Here is an 18,475-nt window from a genome sequence, read left to right as displayed (position 1 = left end):
TTTGGGATATAATATTTGGCAAAATAAAACATTTGCTATATAAACATTTGCCAAGTAAAATTTGACCAAATGATAATTTGACCAAATGAAATAGTTGCGAAAAGTACATTTGCTAAAAGTTCATTTGGGAAATGAAACTTTGGCGATAAGTTGTTTGCGAAGTGAAATTTGGCGAAAAGTAATTTGGCCAAACGGAAGGATACCATTTTTTTAGTATTACCTGTTATTTAGCATTATTATACTGTTTTTTATTTTATCAGGATATACCTTTTAGTTTAAAAGTTATTACGTTTTCTTTACAATAAGTAATTGGAAGAAAAAAAATTCTATAAAAAATTAAAAAAAAAACTTTTGTCGTTAAAAGTAGGTACTAAATAAAATTAAAAATTAAACTGTTTCTATAAAATGAAAACTAATTCAATTTGCTAATTTATTCAGTCAAGTTCTTCGATATTTTGTATAGTTTTCGAGATAGCTCTTCAAAGTTTTGTAAAACATAAACATTTCTGCCTCACATTTTCAAATTATGAGGAAACAAGCTGCCGCTGCTAGGTGGAGTTTCATAAATTCCTTTCTTAGCGGGTGGCTACGTCATAACATCTACCTGCATGTCAAATTTCAGCCCGATCCGTCCAGTGGTTTGGGCTGTGCGTTGATAGATCACTATGTCAGTCAGTCAGTCAGTCACCTTTGAGTTATTATATTTAGATAGTTGCCAATTTACTATTAGACGACAATTTTAGGTACTTTTTGATGATCAAAGAATAAAGGGCGAGTCATAAGTTTTGATGTTTCACGCATTGATAGTGGCTGACTTAGTAATTCAGAGGACAATTATATGTAGATTTTTAGAGGACAAAAATGCTATTAAAAAGAAGCCGGTTCAATTTACACCCTTTAAAATTAGCTTAGACCATTCTTAAGATTCGGTAGTATTAATTTGTTTGTTAATATGAAAGTATGGAATCGAATGATTTGTTTTTCATCAAGGCACGAAAATCTTCACCAAAACTTTTTCTAATTTATTAAAATGCTTAAAACTAGTTTCTGGTTAAAACATGAACTAATCATTTTATACTTTGTATTTATATACTTACAAAGTACAACAAAGCAAACACAGAACATAGCATGAATAAAAAAACCAGTTCAACTTAAAATAAAAACTTTTATTCATAAAATCAGATAACTATCCGAGTTACACATTTTATAAAGATTACATAAACATATCAAAAATCTTATTTTCACAATTTAGCAGCTAAGGCAACGTTATGGTACAATCATTAATAAAATGATTTACCTACACAAAAATATCATAAAAAGGATTTTCACAAAAATGTCTAGCGTCAGCCATGTCGCTTGAGATTTTTGTTTAAAAAAATTTGGTCCTCAAAAAAATTAATCTAATTTTTTTTGTTAAAAGTCTAAGTGAATGACGCTCCTTGTACTGGTCTATTAACAAATGTAAATCAGTTTTTTTTTGGACAATGCAGTAGATTTGGGCAATATATTTCTACCACATTCACCAAAAATCGCAATAAAATTTATTTATCATAAAATATAATTTGTATTGTCAAGTAAATATTTTAATTTACACAATATAATTTTTATCTGTTCGTGTAAATTCATAAAACTTTTATATTTCTGAGCGTAAAAGAGAAAAAGCTCATTGCAAAGCTTTGCTAAATAAAATATATAATTGCAAAATAATAATATTAAAATAATATTAACAACTAAGGCAGTTTTGATTCCTTTTTGTATACTTATTAATTATATTATTTTATAAAAAATACTGTGTGTGGAAAGGAATGTATTTTATTGTTAATTATGTTCGATTTTGTCTCAAAATATTAAAAATAAATAAGTTTCAGAGTATGTTCAATATTTTCAAAGTGATTAACTAATAAATATAAAATTCGAGAAAAATAACAATTTGGCACCCCCTCCATAGGCCATTTTGTTTTTATTTATTTACTTAGGCTTACGCCATATTTATTTAGGAAAAAGCTGCATTAAACTATAATTTAAAATTAAATAAAAATGTGTTCTTGAGAGTTATTTTTCAATGATCTGTTTAAAATTAATTCAATAACACAATATGGCTTTTCAGACAAACAAAAAAACTTTGTACTAAATAACATAGCCTTCAAATGTATGTTGATTTTCTAATCTGAATTCTTAGCAGTTGAAATTATGTCGTTATATCAAATTACAGTATTTGTAAATTGTTTGCTTGAATAATATTTTTAAACACAAGTCTCTTTTTATACAAAGCAACTTTAACAATCTGGTTAACGTAACCGCACTCTTATTAATGTAAAAGTGCTAGTTTAGTAGCTAGATGCATTTTACATAAATTGCAGTTCCGATAATGAACGTTGAACTGATCATCCTTATCAAAAAGACTGTATTGGCAAACATTATTCATAAAAATGCCTAAAAAGAACTCTAAAATTGAAGAAAACAGTAAAAAAAATAACAAAAAAAGAAAGAAAAACAAAGAAAAAACGGGAAAATAAAAAAAACTAAAGAAAAAACGGGAAAAATACAAAAAAAGACAAAAGAAAACAGAAAAAAAAACAAAAGACCATCGAAAAACAACTGCGGACGAACACAAACAGCGTCGGGCTCACTTCGTGTGGACCAAGTTGAGGAACTCCTCCCTCGTCTTGGGGTCGTCGCGGAAGACTCCGAGCATGGTTGACGTCACCGTCTTGCTATTGATCTTCTGAACCCCTCGCATCACCATGCACATGTGCCTGGAAAGACGGGATAATCAACTTAATGAAATTTTAAGTATAATAATCTATATAAATAAAAATGAATTGATGTTCGTTAGTCTGATTATAACTCGAGAACGGCTGGGCCGATTGAGCTGATTTTGGTTTTAAAATGTTTGTCGTAGTCCAGGGTAGGTCTAAACGGTGAGTAAATACGCGCGCGATATTGTTTTTTTGTGACAGACAAAATTCCACGCGGGCGAAGCCGCGGCCGGAAAGCTAGTAAATAAATAAATATCCTTGGACATTTTACACTGCGCTTCTAGTCCCAAACTAAGCAAAGCTTGTAATATGGGTACTAGACAACGGATATAAACATATTAAAATACTTTTTTTTTTGTAAATACATACATATAATTATACAAAGAAAACACCCAGTCCAATACAATCAAATAATTATGTTCATGCACATAAATGTTTATACTGTGCGGGAATCGAACCCGCTACCTCCGGAATAGTAGTCCGTTTCGAATCACTACACCAAACGGCCGACAGTTTAGGCTTGATCATAACTGTATCCTTAAAATTTGCCTCCTGTCCTTTAAGTACTCCTACGCTATTGGGTACGGGTAGTACCCAACTTTAAGTATATACGTTTTGGGGCGCTTTTACCAGCTGACCGAATATCACCGAGCTCTTAGGGAAGGAGTATTTTGTACTTACGCGGCTTAGGAAGACCGCTTAAAAGATGGAAGATGACATCCAGCAACAAGCTGGAATAAACTAGATGCAAGTGGCCAGGGACACGGGACTATTCCCACCTCTCTTTCCCACCACTGCAACTCCTGTGTAGCCAGGATCTACAGCTTGACCGCCATAAAAACCCAATTAATGAAGGTCAAGTTTGTCCAGGGGAAAGTTAAACTGTCATTGGACCCGCAACGAAATTAATCAGAAGAACATAGGAGGAGTTCGAAATTAAGGTTCGACTTCCCTCCATTGCAAAGCGGATGACAGGTGACAAACAAAGGTGTAAAAACTTTAAGAAAAGATTATGCACCACTGACAATAAATATCAATTAAGTGGCCAGGGACAGAAGTCGGTGGAAGGTTGAAGAGGAGGCCTATGCTCGAAGACGAACCCCTAAGGCTGCTATAGACACTTATATAGGGTGTTAGGTAAATGGGTATATGAGCCGAGACTAGCCCATGTTAACATAGGCATATAAATGGTATGGTGAAGTCAGAAAATTGATATCTTCATTTTAATTATTTTATTTTTCATACAAATCGGATTTTATAAAATTAATTTTGTATGAAAATTTAAAAAAATAAAATGATGATATCAAATTTCTGACTTCACCATACCATTTATATGCCCATGTTAACATGGGCTAGTGTCGGCTCATATACCCATTTACCTAACACCCTGTATAAATTTTATACTTACACTCCTTCAATGACGACGGCAACGCCCGCTGGACGGACGGCTTGGGTGACCGCGATGGCAATTTGTTTGGTCAGGCGCTCCTGCACTTGAAGGCGCCGGGAGAAAATCTCAACGATCCTGTGGGAAGATTGGATAGGATTAGCATTTTAAATACAAACTAGCGACCTGCCCGGCTTCGCACAGGTGCTACTGCTATGTATAATATACATTAAACCTTCCTCTTGAATCACTCTATCTATTAAAAAAACCACATCATAATCCGTTGCGTAGTTTTAAAGATCTAAGCATACATAGAGACAGACATCAGACAACGAGTTTGTTTTATACTATGTAGTGATTAGTACTATCCCTCGCCTCGTGGTAAGCTAAAATGCTTGTGTTACGAGTGTTTTCACCACAATAGCTCAGCGGCGGGATTCGAACCCACGTTCCTCGGATCTCGAGTCGGGCAGCCCGACATCGACGCCATTGGACTATTGTCGCTCCCTCACCTAGGGGCCGTCCAAGTATTACNGTTCCGCCTTAATGGCAATAAATAAGCAGACTTTTTTTTTTATTTCGAACGGGATAAAAAGTATCCTATGTCCTTTTCCTGGCTCTAAACTACCTCCCTGACAATTTTCAGCTAAATCGGTTCAGCCGTTCTTGAGTTATAAGTGGTGTAACTAACACGACTTTCTTTTATATACTCTCAAATTTCAATGGGCAATGTCGGCACGAGAGTTAATTATTAGACAAGTGAATAGCGCACGGTAATTTCCCTAATGTGCGGTAATTCCCATAATCAGTTCTCAAAGCGAGTGCCTACGCATATGTATTATTTGCGGGAATCCCCGAAAAAACGTAAATAACTAACGATGACGTAATCATCATCTAGACCCCCCTACCCCCCATGTCATCAAAATAAGCAAAACAGAGAATTGGTGCTTACGTAATACTTGAACGGCCCCCTATCGGGGACTTTGATGCGCAAGCGTAGTTTACACTTGGGTAAAATTATCTTAGGACCACAGGATTGGCCGAGCCTGTGACACTTGCCGGGTAGGACTAAATTCTTCTTCTTGTCGTGTCGACAACAAACCTACATAGTGTCAGCCCAAAACTCCGCCACAAGAGTGGCGTTTTCAGCAGCATTCATTAAATCCTCCTGCGTGCAGTTGTTTGGGCACGCAGGGCATGACATTAAGGCTGGCTTGCACCATCTTACTTTAACTTTGAAGAACGTCAAAAACCTGTCAAATCTCATACAAAAGACACCGGTTATCGTCATAGTTACGGTCAAAGTTAGGTGGTGCAACTCAGCCTTAGTAGTTCATCGACTGGTGAACAAAATCACACTTGCACTCCAAGTTTGAGCCATCCAAGAATCCGCACTTGAACAGATTGGACTGAATAATAATGTAAAGTAACACAAAATCATTAAAAATAACACCTAGCTATGTTCTTTGTTCGAGTTTTTTTTTTGTGACAGGAGGCAAACGAGCAGATGGATCACCTGATGGTAAGTGATTACCGTCGCCCATAGACACCCGCAGACCCAGGGGCGTTACAGGTGCTTTGCCGGCCTTTAAGGTGAAGATACGCTCTCCTCTTGAAAGCTTGCAGGTCGTAAAATCAATTTCCACTTGGCATTAGCACAAATAAACCCAAAGAGGTCAGGAGGATTTGATGAGTGCTGCTGACAACGCCACCCTCGTGGCGGAGTTTTGGGCTGACACTGTGTAGGTTTGTTGTCGACACGAAAAGAAGAAAAAGAATAGGTACTTCTTCTTCTTTTTGAGAGAGGTTTGATTGCCAAAACAAAAGAAGGAGAAGAATTTCCTTACCTAGCCAGCTTGCTAAGCCCCAAGATCTTGCCCTGGGGCAGATACCCGATGGACACCTTCCCGTAGAAGGGGACCAGATGGTGCTCACACATGGAGAACATCTCAATATCTTTCACGACCACCATCTCGTCGGTGTCCTCGTCGAAGATGGCGTTGTTCAGGACCTCTGCAAGAAAAGACAAAAATAAATCTATATTATCTATACACTATACCACTGGTGGTCCCTGGAGGCATTCCTAGTGGTCCACGAAGTGCACTTGCACACCTTGGTCAAAACCACTTTTAACAGATTTTTGCAGTCAAAATGGTCCCTCATGTCATGACTTAAAGGTTAAGAACCACTGCTCTATACTAATATTATACGAGTAAATGCGAAAGTAACTCTGTTTGTCTTGCTTCCACGCCTAAACCACTGAAACGATTTTGATGAAATTTGGCTTAGAGATAGTTTGAGTCCCGGGAAAGGACATAGGATAGATTTATCCCGGTTTTTGAAACAGGGACGCGCGCGATAAAGTTTTTCTGTGACAAACAAAATTCTAGGCGGGCGAAGCCGCGGGCGGAAACTAGTAAACAGATATAGCGCCATATAGCCCCATATAGCTTAGAAACGTCACATAAATTAAAATTCATCATTTCATTTTCCGCCCGGCTGGAAATCGAACTCGGGACCTCTTCGGCATTGTAGTCCGTTTTCGAACCACTACACCAAACGGCCGACGTGATCTATATTCTATGATAAGGTGACTGAGTTTCTTCAGCCACTTCTCAGCACGAGCCGAATATTGTCCCGGAGTGGTGGTAGATTTAAGACTTGGTTAAATGTCCTGAAGGACCACACTTAATAATAAAGAACTATTGCCAGGAGAAGAAAGTACAATTCCTCCAAAAAACAAATTGACATCAGCCAATTACTTAGTAAGGGGACGTCAATATTTTTGAGAATTTAATTTATTATCGCGCGCGTACCGGAAAACGCAGCGTGGGACGTCCACCTACAATGTGGACCGACGACATCGTAAAGGTAGCAGGGAAGCGCTGGACGCAGGCCGCTACCAATCGATCAACATGGAAAGCATTGAGGGAGGCCTATGTTCAGCAGTGGACGTCCTATGGCTGAAATGATGATGATGATGATGATTAAAAGTAGAATCATAAATTCATATTCGCATGTACAATAAATTATTGTAGATCCAAAAATTATTCAAAGCAAGGCACAATTAAAATTGGTCTATTAAAGTCCAGACCGGCTGTCAATCAGGAATTACAATTTTATGGGCCAATCATTTTAATCTGTGATCCAGAACTTTGCATGTTTTACGACGAACTGGTTAATAAATTAGCTTTAACCATGTCATTGCCATAGCAATAAAATCATGGCTACTGTGTTGATTTACAGTTTTTCTAGTATACACATTTTGCTACCAAAGTCTACATGATCTTCACTATTTCCGTTATAAAATATAACAACATTGCGAATTCCTTCTAAGTTTTTCCGATTAATTTGGTTGCAGGTCCAATTACAGTTTAACTTTCCCCCGGGACAAACTTGACCTTCACTAGTTGGGTTTTTATTGGCGGCCAAGCTGTAGATCCTGGCGACACAGGAGTTGCAGCGGTAGGAAACGAGAGATAGGAATAGTCACGTTATAACGATCTAGCTTGATCTAAGTCCACCTGGCTAGCTACCACCATTTTACCTTAGTCTGTCGTCACAACCACAGTGTTAACAGCATTGTTGTTTTCCGGCAGTTGGAATAAGATAGCCAGTTCCTCTGTGGTTAAGGATTCTGAGTGAAGCTGACTTCCTCCTTCGGCCTGATAATCACTTTCCATCAGGTGAGATTGTTGTATCCCGGCAGTTGGGGGTAATATAGCCAGTTCCTATGTGATTGAGGATTCCTGGTGAAGCTCGTTTCCACCTTCGGCCTGATCGTCACTTTGCATCAGGTGACCTGCTGTTGACCTGTGTCAAGAGGATAAAAAAACGATGGAAGAACTACATACCTTCCAAACTCTGGTCGTAGCCCTTGGTGAAGAAAAGCATGGCTTTGGCTGCTCTTTCTGGTGTCTTCAGGAGTCCTTGCCTCTCTGGGTCCTCTCCCAATCCTGGAAGATATACAGGTTTTGATTTAGTGACAGTTAAAGATGGGTTTTATCTGTTTTGCAAGAATCAAAGGTAAATATTACTCTAGAATGCTATGGGTAAACCCAAAATTGTAATTTTGGGTATTTAATTTGCTTGATGAGTCGTAAATAGAGAGGTCATTGAGTGTGCTCTACCTTAAAAACTTACATAATTTGGAAATAGGTATAGTAAATGACTTGTGATATACGTAGTGTGTTCGCTAGCGTGAGGGGTGTAGGCCAAATCTTCCATATTGGTAAATTAAAGAGTCGTGTTTCTGTAGCGCTGATTAATGACCTAATGATGATGATAAACTTTGTACTGTATGATCATTGATCAGATCATTGAGGAGGTCTACATTAAAAGCAGGGGACTTCTATGAGTGAGTTGATGATGATGAAGCAAGCTAATGAGGACTTGTATTTAGTGCTTTAAAAAGGGCCTAAATCATCATCACCATCATCATTTCAGCCGCAGGACGTACACTGCTGAACATAGGGCTCTCTGATTACCAGATTGGCCGATTGGTGGCAACCTTCCCGCAACCTTCATCATCTTTCCACCTTGTGGGTGGATTTGAGGTTGATAGGGGCCTACGTACAACCCGGTCGGATTAACTGCGTACCTCGTTGGAATGCCACTCCCCTCGCACTCATCGGCACATCTCGCGTTCGCCCCGTCCGTACTAGGGATGTTATGGATATGTATTTTCGGTTATGGATACGGTTACGGATATAGGAATAATATTATACCGGTATCGGTTACGGTTACGGATATTTTTTTATTTCGGATATCCGAAAGTTTCGGTTACGGTTACGGATATATGTGCTTTAGAATGCAATATGCAATAGTTGTCCAACACGGTTAATTCATGGTCGCACTCTTTACATCGAATAAAAAGTAATATAAAAATAAAAATTGATACTAGATGGCATTATAAAGTTAAATCCGGCTGTTATGCCTTTACATAAAATGCTATACAAAAAACAATTTAAACTGCCTACATCCGAAACTTTTGAATCGGTTACGGTTACGGTTTCGGATATTTTTTATTTCGGATATCCGAAAGTTTCGGTTACGGATATCCACAAAATCCCTGGTCCGTACCAGAGCGTCGATGTGACGTCACGGCCGCCGGGTGCGCAGTGAACTCAAGTGGGTTGTACTAATTAAGAATTTGAATTTATTTACCTGTGAGTAGCAGTCTGTAGGAGTTGGCCATGTCAGGCAGTAGTGCCTCTCTGGTGGGTGGTCTGTGGTCCAGCTCCAGGTCATGGTGGAATGTGCAGTTCTCGTGGCCTGAGGACAAGGGGACATATACCATTAGAGTTGGTTTCTATAAGTATTCCTTGGACATTTTCATGTAGCCCAAACATAGCAAAGTAAATACATTATACAATATAGGTACAATTTTTTTTGTATTATGCGGCATTTGAATCCGCACAAACTCTGTCATAATTAATAGTCATTTACGTAAAAACCAGGTCAGGCTGATGTATACCATAATGCCTATTTATACTTTATAAAAGTTAAAATTAAAACCTACATAATAAATAACATTATTTCTAGGAACTACTAAATTTTTTTTAATAAACTTATTTTTCTAACTACACTCAATAAAGATCACTATAAGGCAAGAGTGAATAGGCACTTACAGGGCAGATATTTTATACCAGCATACTGCTTCTGCAATTGCGGTCAAATACGAGTACCTGCTTATTTTCTGCATAAAAAATCTCTCGTGCCACTTCGTCATTAAGGTCATCAAAGTATAGTAAAACCAATTAAGTATAACAGCAAAACTAAATAGCAATAAAATTTGATTATGATTATTGTCCAATCTCTATGCAAACCACAGAGCAATCAACGTTTATATGTTTTTATTTCGACTAGAGTTATTTATAGGTTGGTAAACTTAATTTAATTTTATTGTAAAGTCCAAAGGGGCAATTTTGTATGGTATTCGATTAGCTACGTCTAGGGTTGCCAGGCGTCCGGATACAGCCGGGCATAGTTAGGCTTTTTGATTGCGTGTTCGGCCAAAATAAACGGTGTCCGGCTTGTCCGGCTTTTGTTAGGCTTTTTACATTTCGTAAATGCGCGAGCCCTTTGTCACCTGTCATCCGCTTTGCAATGAAGGGAAGTCGAACCTTAATTTCGAACTCCAGCTCCTATGTTCTTCTGATTAATTCCGTTGCGGGTCCAATGACAGTTTAACTTTCCCCCGGGACAAACTTGACCTTCATTGGTTGGGTTTTTGTGGCGGATAAGCTGTAGATCCTGGCTACACAGGAGTTGCAGTGGTGGGAACGAGAGGTGGGAACAGTCCCGTAAATGTGCGAGCGCCGATCGTGGCCGAGCGCAGGCGAGTCGACTGTCGGTCGCTCCGCTTTTGTGTTTTTGGACCTGGCAACCCTAGCTACGTCATGTCTGCCCTGAGTGCCCAAGCAACTGCACTCAGGAGGATTTGATGAGTGCTGCTGACAACGCCACTCTTGTGGCGGAGTTTTGGGCTGACACTGTGTAGGTTTGCTGTCGATGGGTCGCGACCAGCGTTGCCAGTTTTTTTTTTCGCCAAGTCGGGACTTTGGTACTTTTTGAGTGAAAATAGCGGGATTCTTCCGTCAGAAGCGGGACATAGTAAAAAAACGTATATAAAATAAAGGTTTTCAAATATTTATCTTTTTATTTGACTTAAAATTACGTTTACGTGACAATAGATAGCAAAAGTAGCCATAGAAAATGTATTTTAACGCGGGACCGAGCCTGTCCCGCGCGGGACATTTAAATTTGATTTAAAAATCGGGACGTCCCGCCAAAATCGGGACGACTGGCAACGCTGGTCGCGACCCATAGTTTGGGTAACCCAACCTTAGATTATTCCAAAGCATGCAACAGGTTATTCTAGTATCTTTGCTACTTAAAAATAACGTGATTATTACCAATTATATTACCTACAATTAACACCTTCGTGAACTTAAAAAGAGGTCAGAATTCTGTTGTTTTGACACGATTTACACAATATTGTATAAATAATTTGATCCCTTGAGAATAAGTAATTGAACTAGAACCTTTCATCATGGAACCAAATATGAAATCACGGTAACATGTTATGATTTTCTATGCTTTATTGTTTAAGTTCGATTAAAATTAATTTATATACTTATTTATTACATCATTTCGCTGTAACAAAATATGTTAGTTCCATTATAACTTGTATGTAGTGTACGTACCTATACTGTAAAGTTATTTCAATATAATGTTTCTATACTATAGTGCATCTCCATTCAGTATTAAGGTATAAACATAAATAACACGAATTTGGCATAATAAATAGTTCTGTAGAATAATAGTTAAAACAGATAAAAAGAAAACAGATTAACTAGCATTACGTTAATGTATTTAACGTGTTATAAAAATCAACTCAGGCTAAAGACTAAAGATGTCATCTATCATAAAAGTTAGGCAAAATAATGCGAACCACACAAACTGGAAAAAAATACAAACCAGGTGTTGTAGAAGTTCTTGGGGTCATGGGCGTTCCTGGCACCTCAAGCTCACTCTCCGCATCAGTCAGGTGGAAGTTCTTCAAAGCCTCCGGCGTCTTCTTGTATTTGCCCACAAAAGATTTTCCCGCGTTCTGGTTTTCGACGCCATTTTCTTTTTCCTCCGAAATCGAATTCCGAATAGAACGCGAGCTCACCCGGCGGATTAGGGAAGACGGCGGCACTACTGGTTCATCTTTTCCGTTGACCGACATTTTTATTTATCCAGTTTTGAATTCGAATTTTGAGTTGGTCTGTTCCTAAAATTTTAGTTTTTTTTTACTGATGAAATAGGTTAGGTTTATTACAATGTATAATTTATACTGACGTTCGATATGGGCGATTGGTTGGACAGCAATAACAATTTGTCGCATTTGACCTATCTCTTCGGAGGTTATCATTGTAATTGGCGAACATTAAAGATACTGTGCCTAATTGATAAGGTAATTACAGTTCACAATTTCTAATGTTATGCAATATAGTAGAAGTATAACAGTTAGACGTTACACAATATTGAATCATTTTAGTTCTAAGTTAATTTATACAGGATGGAAACGATAAGTGATCTCACTCGATTATTTCTAAACTGATCCTGAAAGTGCTTTACGAGCTATATCAAACGGTAGGTATCATTAAAACGCTGGAAAATAAACTGGATCTATTAGAAAAATAAATGTTTTCAGCTTCCATACATTTTAGTAAATGACATTTTAATAATGTTTTCATTAATGATCCTTTTTCCCTGCAGTTTCAGTAAAGATTTGGCGCTGTGGCACTTTACTCATTCTTTAATTCAAAAAATATTAGATAGAACCAAGTTCATGATTGGGTTAAATACGAGTATTTAATCACTAGCAATGATCTTGAAATTAAGTTCAGAAACAGGTTTGAAACGTCATGCAGGCATTAAATTGATTTTGAAGCTATATTTAAATTTAAATCTGTACTAACTAATATTATAAATACGAAATTAAGTCTGTCTACTACTGAACCGATTTGGATGAAATTTAATAAAGAATACAATCATTATTCTTCCCAGCACTATTGTCCCGAACTCTACCATTGCGGCGTGTAAAAATACAGGGATGGGTAAAAGCGCTTTTGCCTATTTGCAGAATCTTATAGTGACTTTTGTAATTTTTCATAATTTAAGACCCAGGGAAAAATATTTTTCAAGCGGGACACACGCTTTCTAATACAGACTGAAATAGACTCGGCCCAAAACAGGATACTTTCGATCCTGGTTTTAAAGGACACTTGCGGATGTCTTTGAAATTAAATTAAATATTTATTCAGTACTTAGGTCCTTTTCCTTACACACGTCGCAATATTGCTTGCCCTACCACCACTTCGGGATATTATTATGGCTGGCTTTCAGTGACAGTCTGAAATTCACTCAGGTCAAGAAAAACTAAGGATAGCAGGTTTTGTAAAGATTAAGATTAAGTAAGATCGAAATTAACCGGGCGAAAAACCTGTGATAGTTTTTATCCCGGTTTTTAAAAGGACACTTAGGGATCAAGATTTTCCTGACTAAAATAAACACGGGACAAAACAGGATAGTTTTTATCCCGGTCCAAGAAGGGGGACATGCGCGATAAAGTAAAGTGTTTCAGTGACAAACCGTGTTTACGGTTCAAAAACATACTTAGAATAGTTTTATCCCGGTTTTTTAAAGTTAACATAGTTTTAAGCTTACATTGTGTTACTAACTCTATATGGACTCTGGTTCGAAATAAACGTATTTTAATTTATTTCTTATTTATTTTTAAAGTAATTTTTGACATACTAATACGCACCAAGCCGCGGGCTAAGACTAGTGTTATAAATTAGGCCTTAAACATTAAAACAGCTTGTGTGAGCCTTTGAAATAATAAACACGATCGCTGTCGGCCGTGTGCTAACTGGTTGGGAGCCTTGATATTGACTGTGACCTAGTTTAAAGCTTCCTGGTGGCCGAGGTTTTGGGTTCTGCAGGTGGATTGGTGAACCTTTTTTCAGATTTTATCAAAAAAATTTTTACTAAAAAAAGTTTTAAGTAATCTGAAAAGAGCCCATGATCCATACTGATGTTATAAATGTGAAAGTAACACACTTTTGTTATCATGAACACTAAACCAATAATAGAGACTTTTGCTAAGAACGCGAGGAGTTTGTTTTTTAACTTCGAGTCTAAAAACATAACCCTCCTTCTGGCACAGTCGGGTAAAACCTCGAGTAAGACCTCTCATTATATGGGAATAAATGAAAAGAGATCAAGCATGATCTTATTCTACATTAAGTGAATTAAAGCTTGTTAGTTAAAAAATTGCTATAAATGTAATGTAAGTTATCTTTCTATTACTTTAAAACACTTGAACCTAATATATTTTGCAGTTTACTGATTGATTCGTTAGTGGTTGGTTCCAAAAGTGGGGGGCACGCCCCCCTGGGAGGCGCAAAGACCTTTAAAGAGGGGCGCGGGCCATCTGTGTACTTAAGTATAAAAAACCTGCGACTGGTGAGAGAATGTGTGCCAGACTGCTCGATACGACCAATAAATAATCTTGACTGGAGGAGGGGGGCGCGGAATTTTTTGTATATTCGAAAGGGGGCGCGTCTCAAATAAGTTTGGGAACCAATGCTTAGTGGTTGATTATTAGGTTAAAATTTAACAAGTTATGGAACTCTTCTCTACTTCTCTAAATATATTTTTGACCTTGAAGGTATTTTTGTTACATTAATCAATACGGACCCTCACAGCAAATGTGATTTGGTGTTGCCAGTTCTCGTTAACTTCTCTACTTCTCTAAGTATATTTTTGACCTTGAAGGTATTTTTGTTACATTAATCAATACGGAACCCTCACAGCAAATGTGATTTGGTGTTGCCAGTTCTCGTTAACTGTTACACAGCATTCTTTGTTATCTTACTTTTGATGAGGTAATTAACGAAACTCGATTGATTTGTTTCTTCTGGTTGTAATTAAAATTAAAGGTTGATTTTTGTGTTTTTGGCCCATTTATTGTCCCGAAACAGTGGTAGGGTTAAAACTGGGACAGGTAAAAACCAGGCAAAATAAAATAAGTTTTATGAGTTTTTTTATGTGATGTTTATAATATGCAGCAATCTTTTTTTGTAAAAAAAAAACTACAAAATCGATTTTGATGCAACTCTACACTCATGTAGCTAACATAGACCATCAACCTACTACTAATATGAATGCAAAAGTTTTTATTTGGATGTATGTGTGTTTATTACGCTTTCTTGCAAAAACTACTGAATGGATTTTGATAAAACTTTACACAGTATACTCAGAATAATAACATATTATTATAAGCTATAAACTAAATAATAATTCTAACTGAATTTCATACGGGCGAAGTCGATGGTATACATTAACAAAGTCGCTCATCTTATTTGTAGGATTTTTTGCAAGATTATAAACTATTTATAACCCAGATATATCGTGAATGTTAATTGGAAATACCTAGATATTACTTATTATGATACTACTTAACATATTAATTAAAGTTTTGTATAAAAAGTTAAGAGTTATTGCTATGAGAAATAGATGCGAAAAAATGGAATGACCAAACTGCTACTAATTGATATTTAGATTTCTTAATTAATTAGGTTTTATAGGCACTAGTTCTATCTATTCTATTTTACTTGTGACTTTTTACTCGACTGCGCCAGAAGGAGTGTTATGTTTTTGGTGAAAATATTTTATTGTGCTGAAAGTTCTTTTATCGATTGGTTTAAACAATTATCTTTTTAAACAAATAATAATCAGTCAATCTTAGATCAATGATCTATGATTTTGAATAAATTAAAGACTGTGAGGTTATATTATGTTTTAATACAAACATTTGTTATTTTGAAATTGACAAAATATCAAATTGAATTTAAGACTTTATTATAGTGTTTTATACAGCTAATTTTCGAATTACTGTTTCAACTATTTAAACAAAACTCAGATGACTTTCTCTCCAATCAAAATTTGAGACACCATGTATAATTTGACAGTGACACTGTTGACGTACGTGATCTAGATACGAATTATTAAAATTCTCATAGTGTGATGTAAAATTACCCGTTTGTGGTAAAAGTGCGACACACTTTCTGTTGGCTTTCTTTTAGTTTCTTTTAATTATTTTGTCCTTGTATACAGGATGTTTTGAATTGTTGTTTTTTTTTGATATGGCAATGCAAAATCAGCACTGGCCCATTTACTGTCCCGAAGCAGTGGTAGGGTTAATACTGGGACGTGTAAAAGTGTTTTTTAAAAGCCTAATTACAAAAATAAAATGAGTTTTTAAAAGTAATAAGTAAAATGGGAGATTTTAAAGGCGATACTTTTTTTGGATTTGGATCTAAAATGCGACTAATCAATAAATGATTTTATTTGAAAAACAATTAAAGTGTATCACTTTTAGTAAGGAAAAACATTTGGTTGCCAAAACATTTTACAAATTAGACTGTTTACTACATTTAATATGTACTTAAGTATAGCCTTTTAGCATTAACATCATGTTTGTAGGTACTGCTTGCCATTATTAACTTACTAACTTTTGCCCGCGGCTTTGCACGTCGTATGTACGAGTATTTCGATCTGTCACAGAAATACTTTATCGCGAGCGTGTCCTTTCAAAAACTGAGATAAAACTACTCTAGGTTTTACTCTGGGTCTCAAGTTATCTCTATGCCAAATTTCATCGAAATCGGTTCAGCAGTGAAAAGTTAAGGGACTGACAGAATTACTTCTAATTTAGGATTTAAATTACAATATAAAATTATGTGAAAGGATTTAATTTTAAGGATTTATATCCTTTTTTTTTAACACAGAAAACACCCATACCAATACAAATGCATAGAAATGTTTGTGTAAGTAATTAACACTTTATACGTCAATTTCTATATGAAATGATCTAACAGATTAATTAAAATTGAGATTAACCTTCAGAAAGATTTCGAAATGGGGTTTAATTGCGGTTTTTAAGTATTAACAATAATAATGTCTGGCTAGTACACAATGTCCTTGTTCATAGCAAAAGTGATTGTGTGTCCTTATCCAGTACAGTCGGCTACAAAAATCCATAGTTCAAATTCATTTATTTTACAAATCACTATCACTACGAATCTATACTAATATTATAAATGCGAAAGTAACTCTGTCTGTCTCACTTTCACGCCTAAACCACTGAACCGATTTTGATGAAATTTGGCATAGATATAATTTGAGTCATAGGACAACCCGCAAAGGACATAGGATAGTTTTTATCCCGGGTTTTGAAACAAGGACGCGCGCGATATTGTTTTTTCTGTGACAGACAAAATTCCACGCGGGCCAAGCCGCAGGCGGAAAGCTAGTTATAAATAAAATCGCTTTCCTGTCTATCTGTTCCTATGTATGCTTAGATCTTTAAAACTACGCAACGGATTTTGATGCGGTTTTTTTAATAGAGTGATTTTACATGTATACTTAGCACCCGTGCGAATCCGGGTAGGGTCGCTAGTAGGCTTATAAAAAGCTCTTTTAAACGTCCCAGTAATACTTTAACCCTACCACTGCTTCGGGACAACAAATGGGCCAGTGCTGAGAAGAAGCAGCGCAAGAAACTCAGTCACTAAGTACTCACTATTGGCAGTCTTTAAATTAAATAATACAATTTATTTTTGATGCACATACAATTATGTGGATAAATGAGAGAGCACTTTGTCTATTTCTCTATCTGTTATCTTTACATGCTTAAAGCACTGAATCGATTTGATTATATTTAATTATAATACAAAAAGACAGGATAGTTAATCCCAGTTTTTGGAATCGTAAAGCGTACGCCATAAAGCCTGTGAAATAATTCGGGCGAAGCTGTAGGCAATAGCTTGTATAATAAATAAAAATAATTTAAATCGCTGATGCAGACTCAATAAAAGTAAATTGATGGCATGCATAATTATTAGGAACGCGAAAGATGTGTGCATGGTTGGATGTTTGACTATTTTTAAGATAAATGTTTGTTACGCCTTCACTCAAAAACTGTACGGATTTTGATAAAATTTTAAAATTTTACAGCTTATAACATATTTTATCGAAACACAGCCTTAAGACATAAAAAAACATAAAACTTTATAGATACTTTTACATACCACTAAAGAAAACACTTAAATTATTACGTTGTTAAATCAGAAAGGATGTTAATTTTATTTTTCTTTACTCAGAAAACCACAGCTCCTTATAATATTACAATGTTAAGTAAATATTAATAAAGAATTTTCACAAAATAGTGACTGAGTTTCTTGCGCTGCTTCTTCTCAGCACTGGCCCATTTATTGTCCCGAAGCAGTGGTAGGGTTAATACTGGGACGTGTAAAAGTGCTTTTTAAAAGTCTACTTACCAAAATAAATGAGTTTTTTTTAATGCAAATTCATATATTTTTTACGAAAACGACTGTATTTTCTCACAATTTAAAGTATCTAGTGAATTGCGTAAAACTAAATAAGTAGAATGCGAAATAAAGCTTTTGTGGTACTATTGTACTATTACTTTACTTAAAGGACCTTGTATGAATTTGGGCATCCATATAATAATTGTTATGAATTAGATATTTTTTGTTTGTTTTAATTCATTTCTGACAACAGTTCTTCCAATTGAGACATGATTACAAAAACACCTATTATTATATCTAAATCACAATTTGTTTTTTATCTCCCTAATTGACTAAGGTTTAAGCATTGTCTCATTATAGTCAAATAAAAAACACCATTGTGCTATATGAACAATGTCACATAGGTCATGCTAAAGTAAACATAACGCCTTGATCCTGTC

At 36.1% G+C, this 18,475-nt stretch overlaps 1 protein-coding gene across 3 annotated transcripts in view; it reads right to left on the bottom strand.

The window, feature by feature from the left end:
• Positions 1–1,145: 1,145 nt before the first annotated feature.
• Positions 1,146–18,475, bottom strand: part of Pu (GTP cyclohydrolase punch) — a 36,163-nt gene continuing 18,833 nt past the window's right edge. The window contains exons 2-7 of one of the 3 annotated variants that reach the window (XM_028311040.1): positions 11,629–11,926; positions 9,313–9,420; positions 8,001–8,102; positions 5,994–6,159; positions 4,168–4,284; positions 2,018–2,756 (exon numbers count right to left, since the gene is read on the bottom strand). In XM_028311040.1, the coding sequence (XP_028166841.1) occupies positions 2,627–2,756; positions 4,168–4,284; positions 5,994–6,159; positions 8,001–8,102; positions 9,313–9,420; positions 11,629–11,881 (876 nt within the window). In that variant the 5' untranslated portion in view covers positions 11,882–11,926 and the 3' untranslated portion in view covers positions 2,018–2,626. Of the gene's footprint in view, positions 2,757–4,167; positions 4,285–5,993; positions 6,160–8,000; positions 8,103–9,312; positions 9,421–11,628; positions 11,949–18,475 lie in introns of all 3 variants that reach the window. The other 2 variants (XM_028311041.1, XM_028311042.1) reach the window with 2 other exon arrangements.

Source organism: Ostrinia furnacalis, unplaced genomic scaffold (genome assembly GCF_004193835.3).
Source record: "Ostrinia furnacalis isolate ACB-3 unplaced genomic scaffold, ASM419383v2 OfSCF3149, whole genome shotgun sequence".
In the NCBI taxonomy this organism is placed as follows: Eukaryota; Metazoa; Arthropoda; class Insecta; order Lepidoptera; family Crambidae; genus Ostrinia; species Ostrinia furnacalis.
The sequence above is the reverse complement of the archived record's forward strand: the minus strand, read 5'-3'. Positions and strand labels throughout refer to the sequence as shown.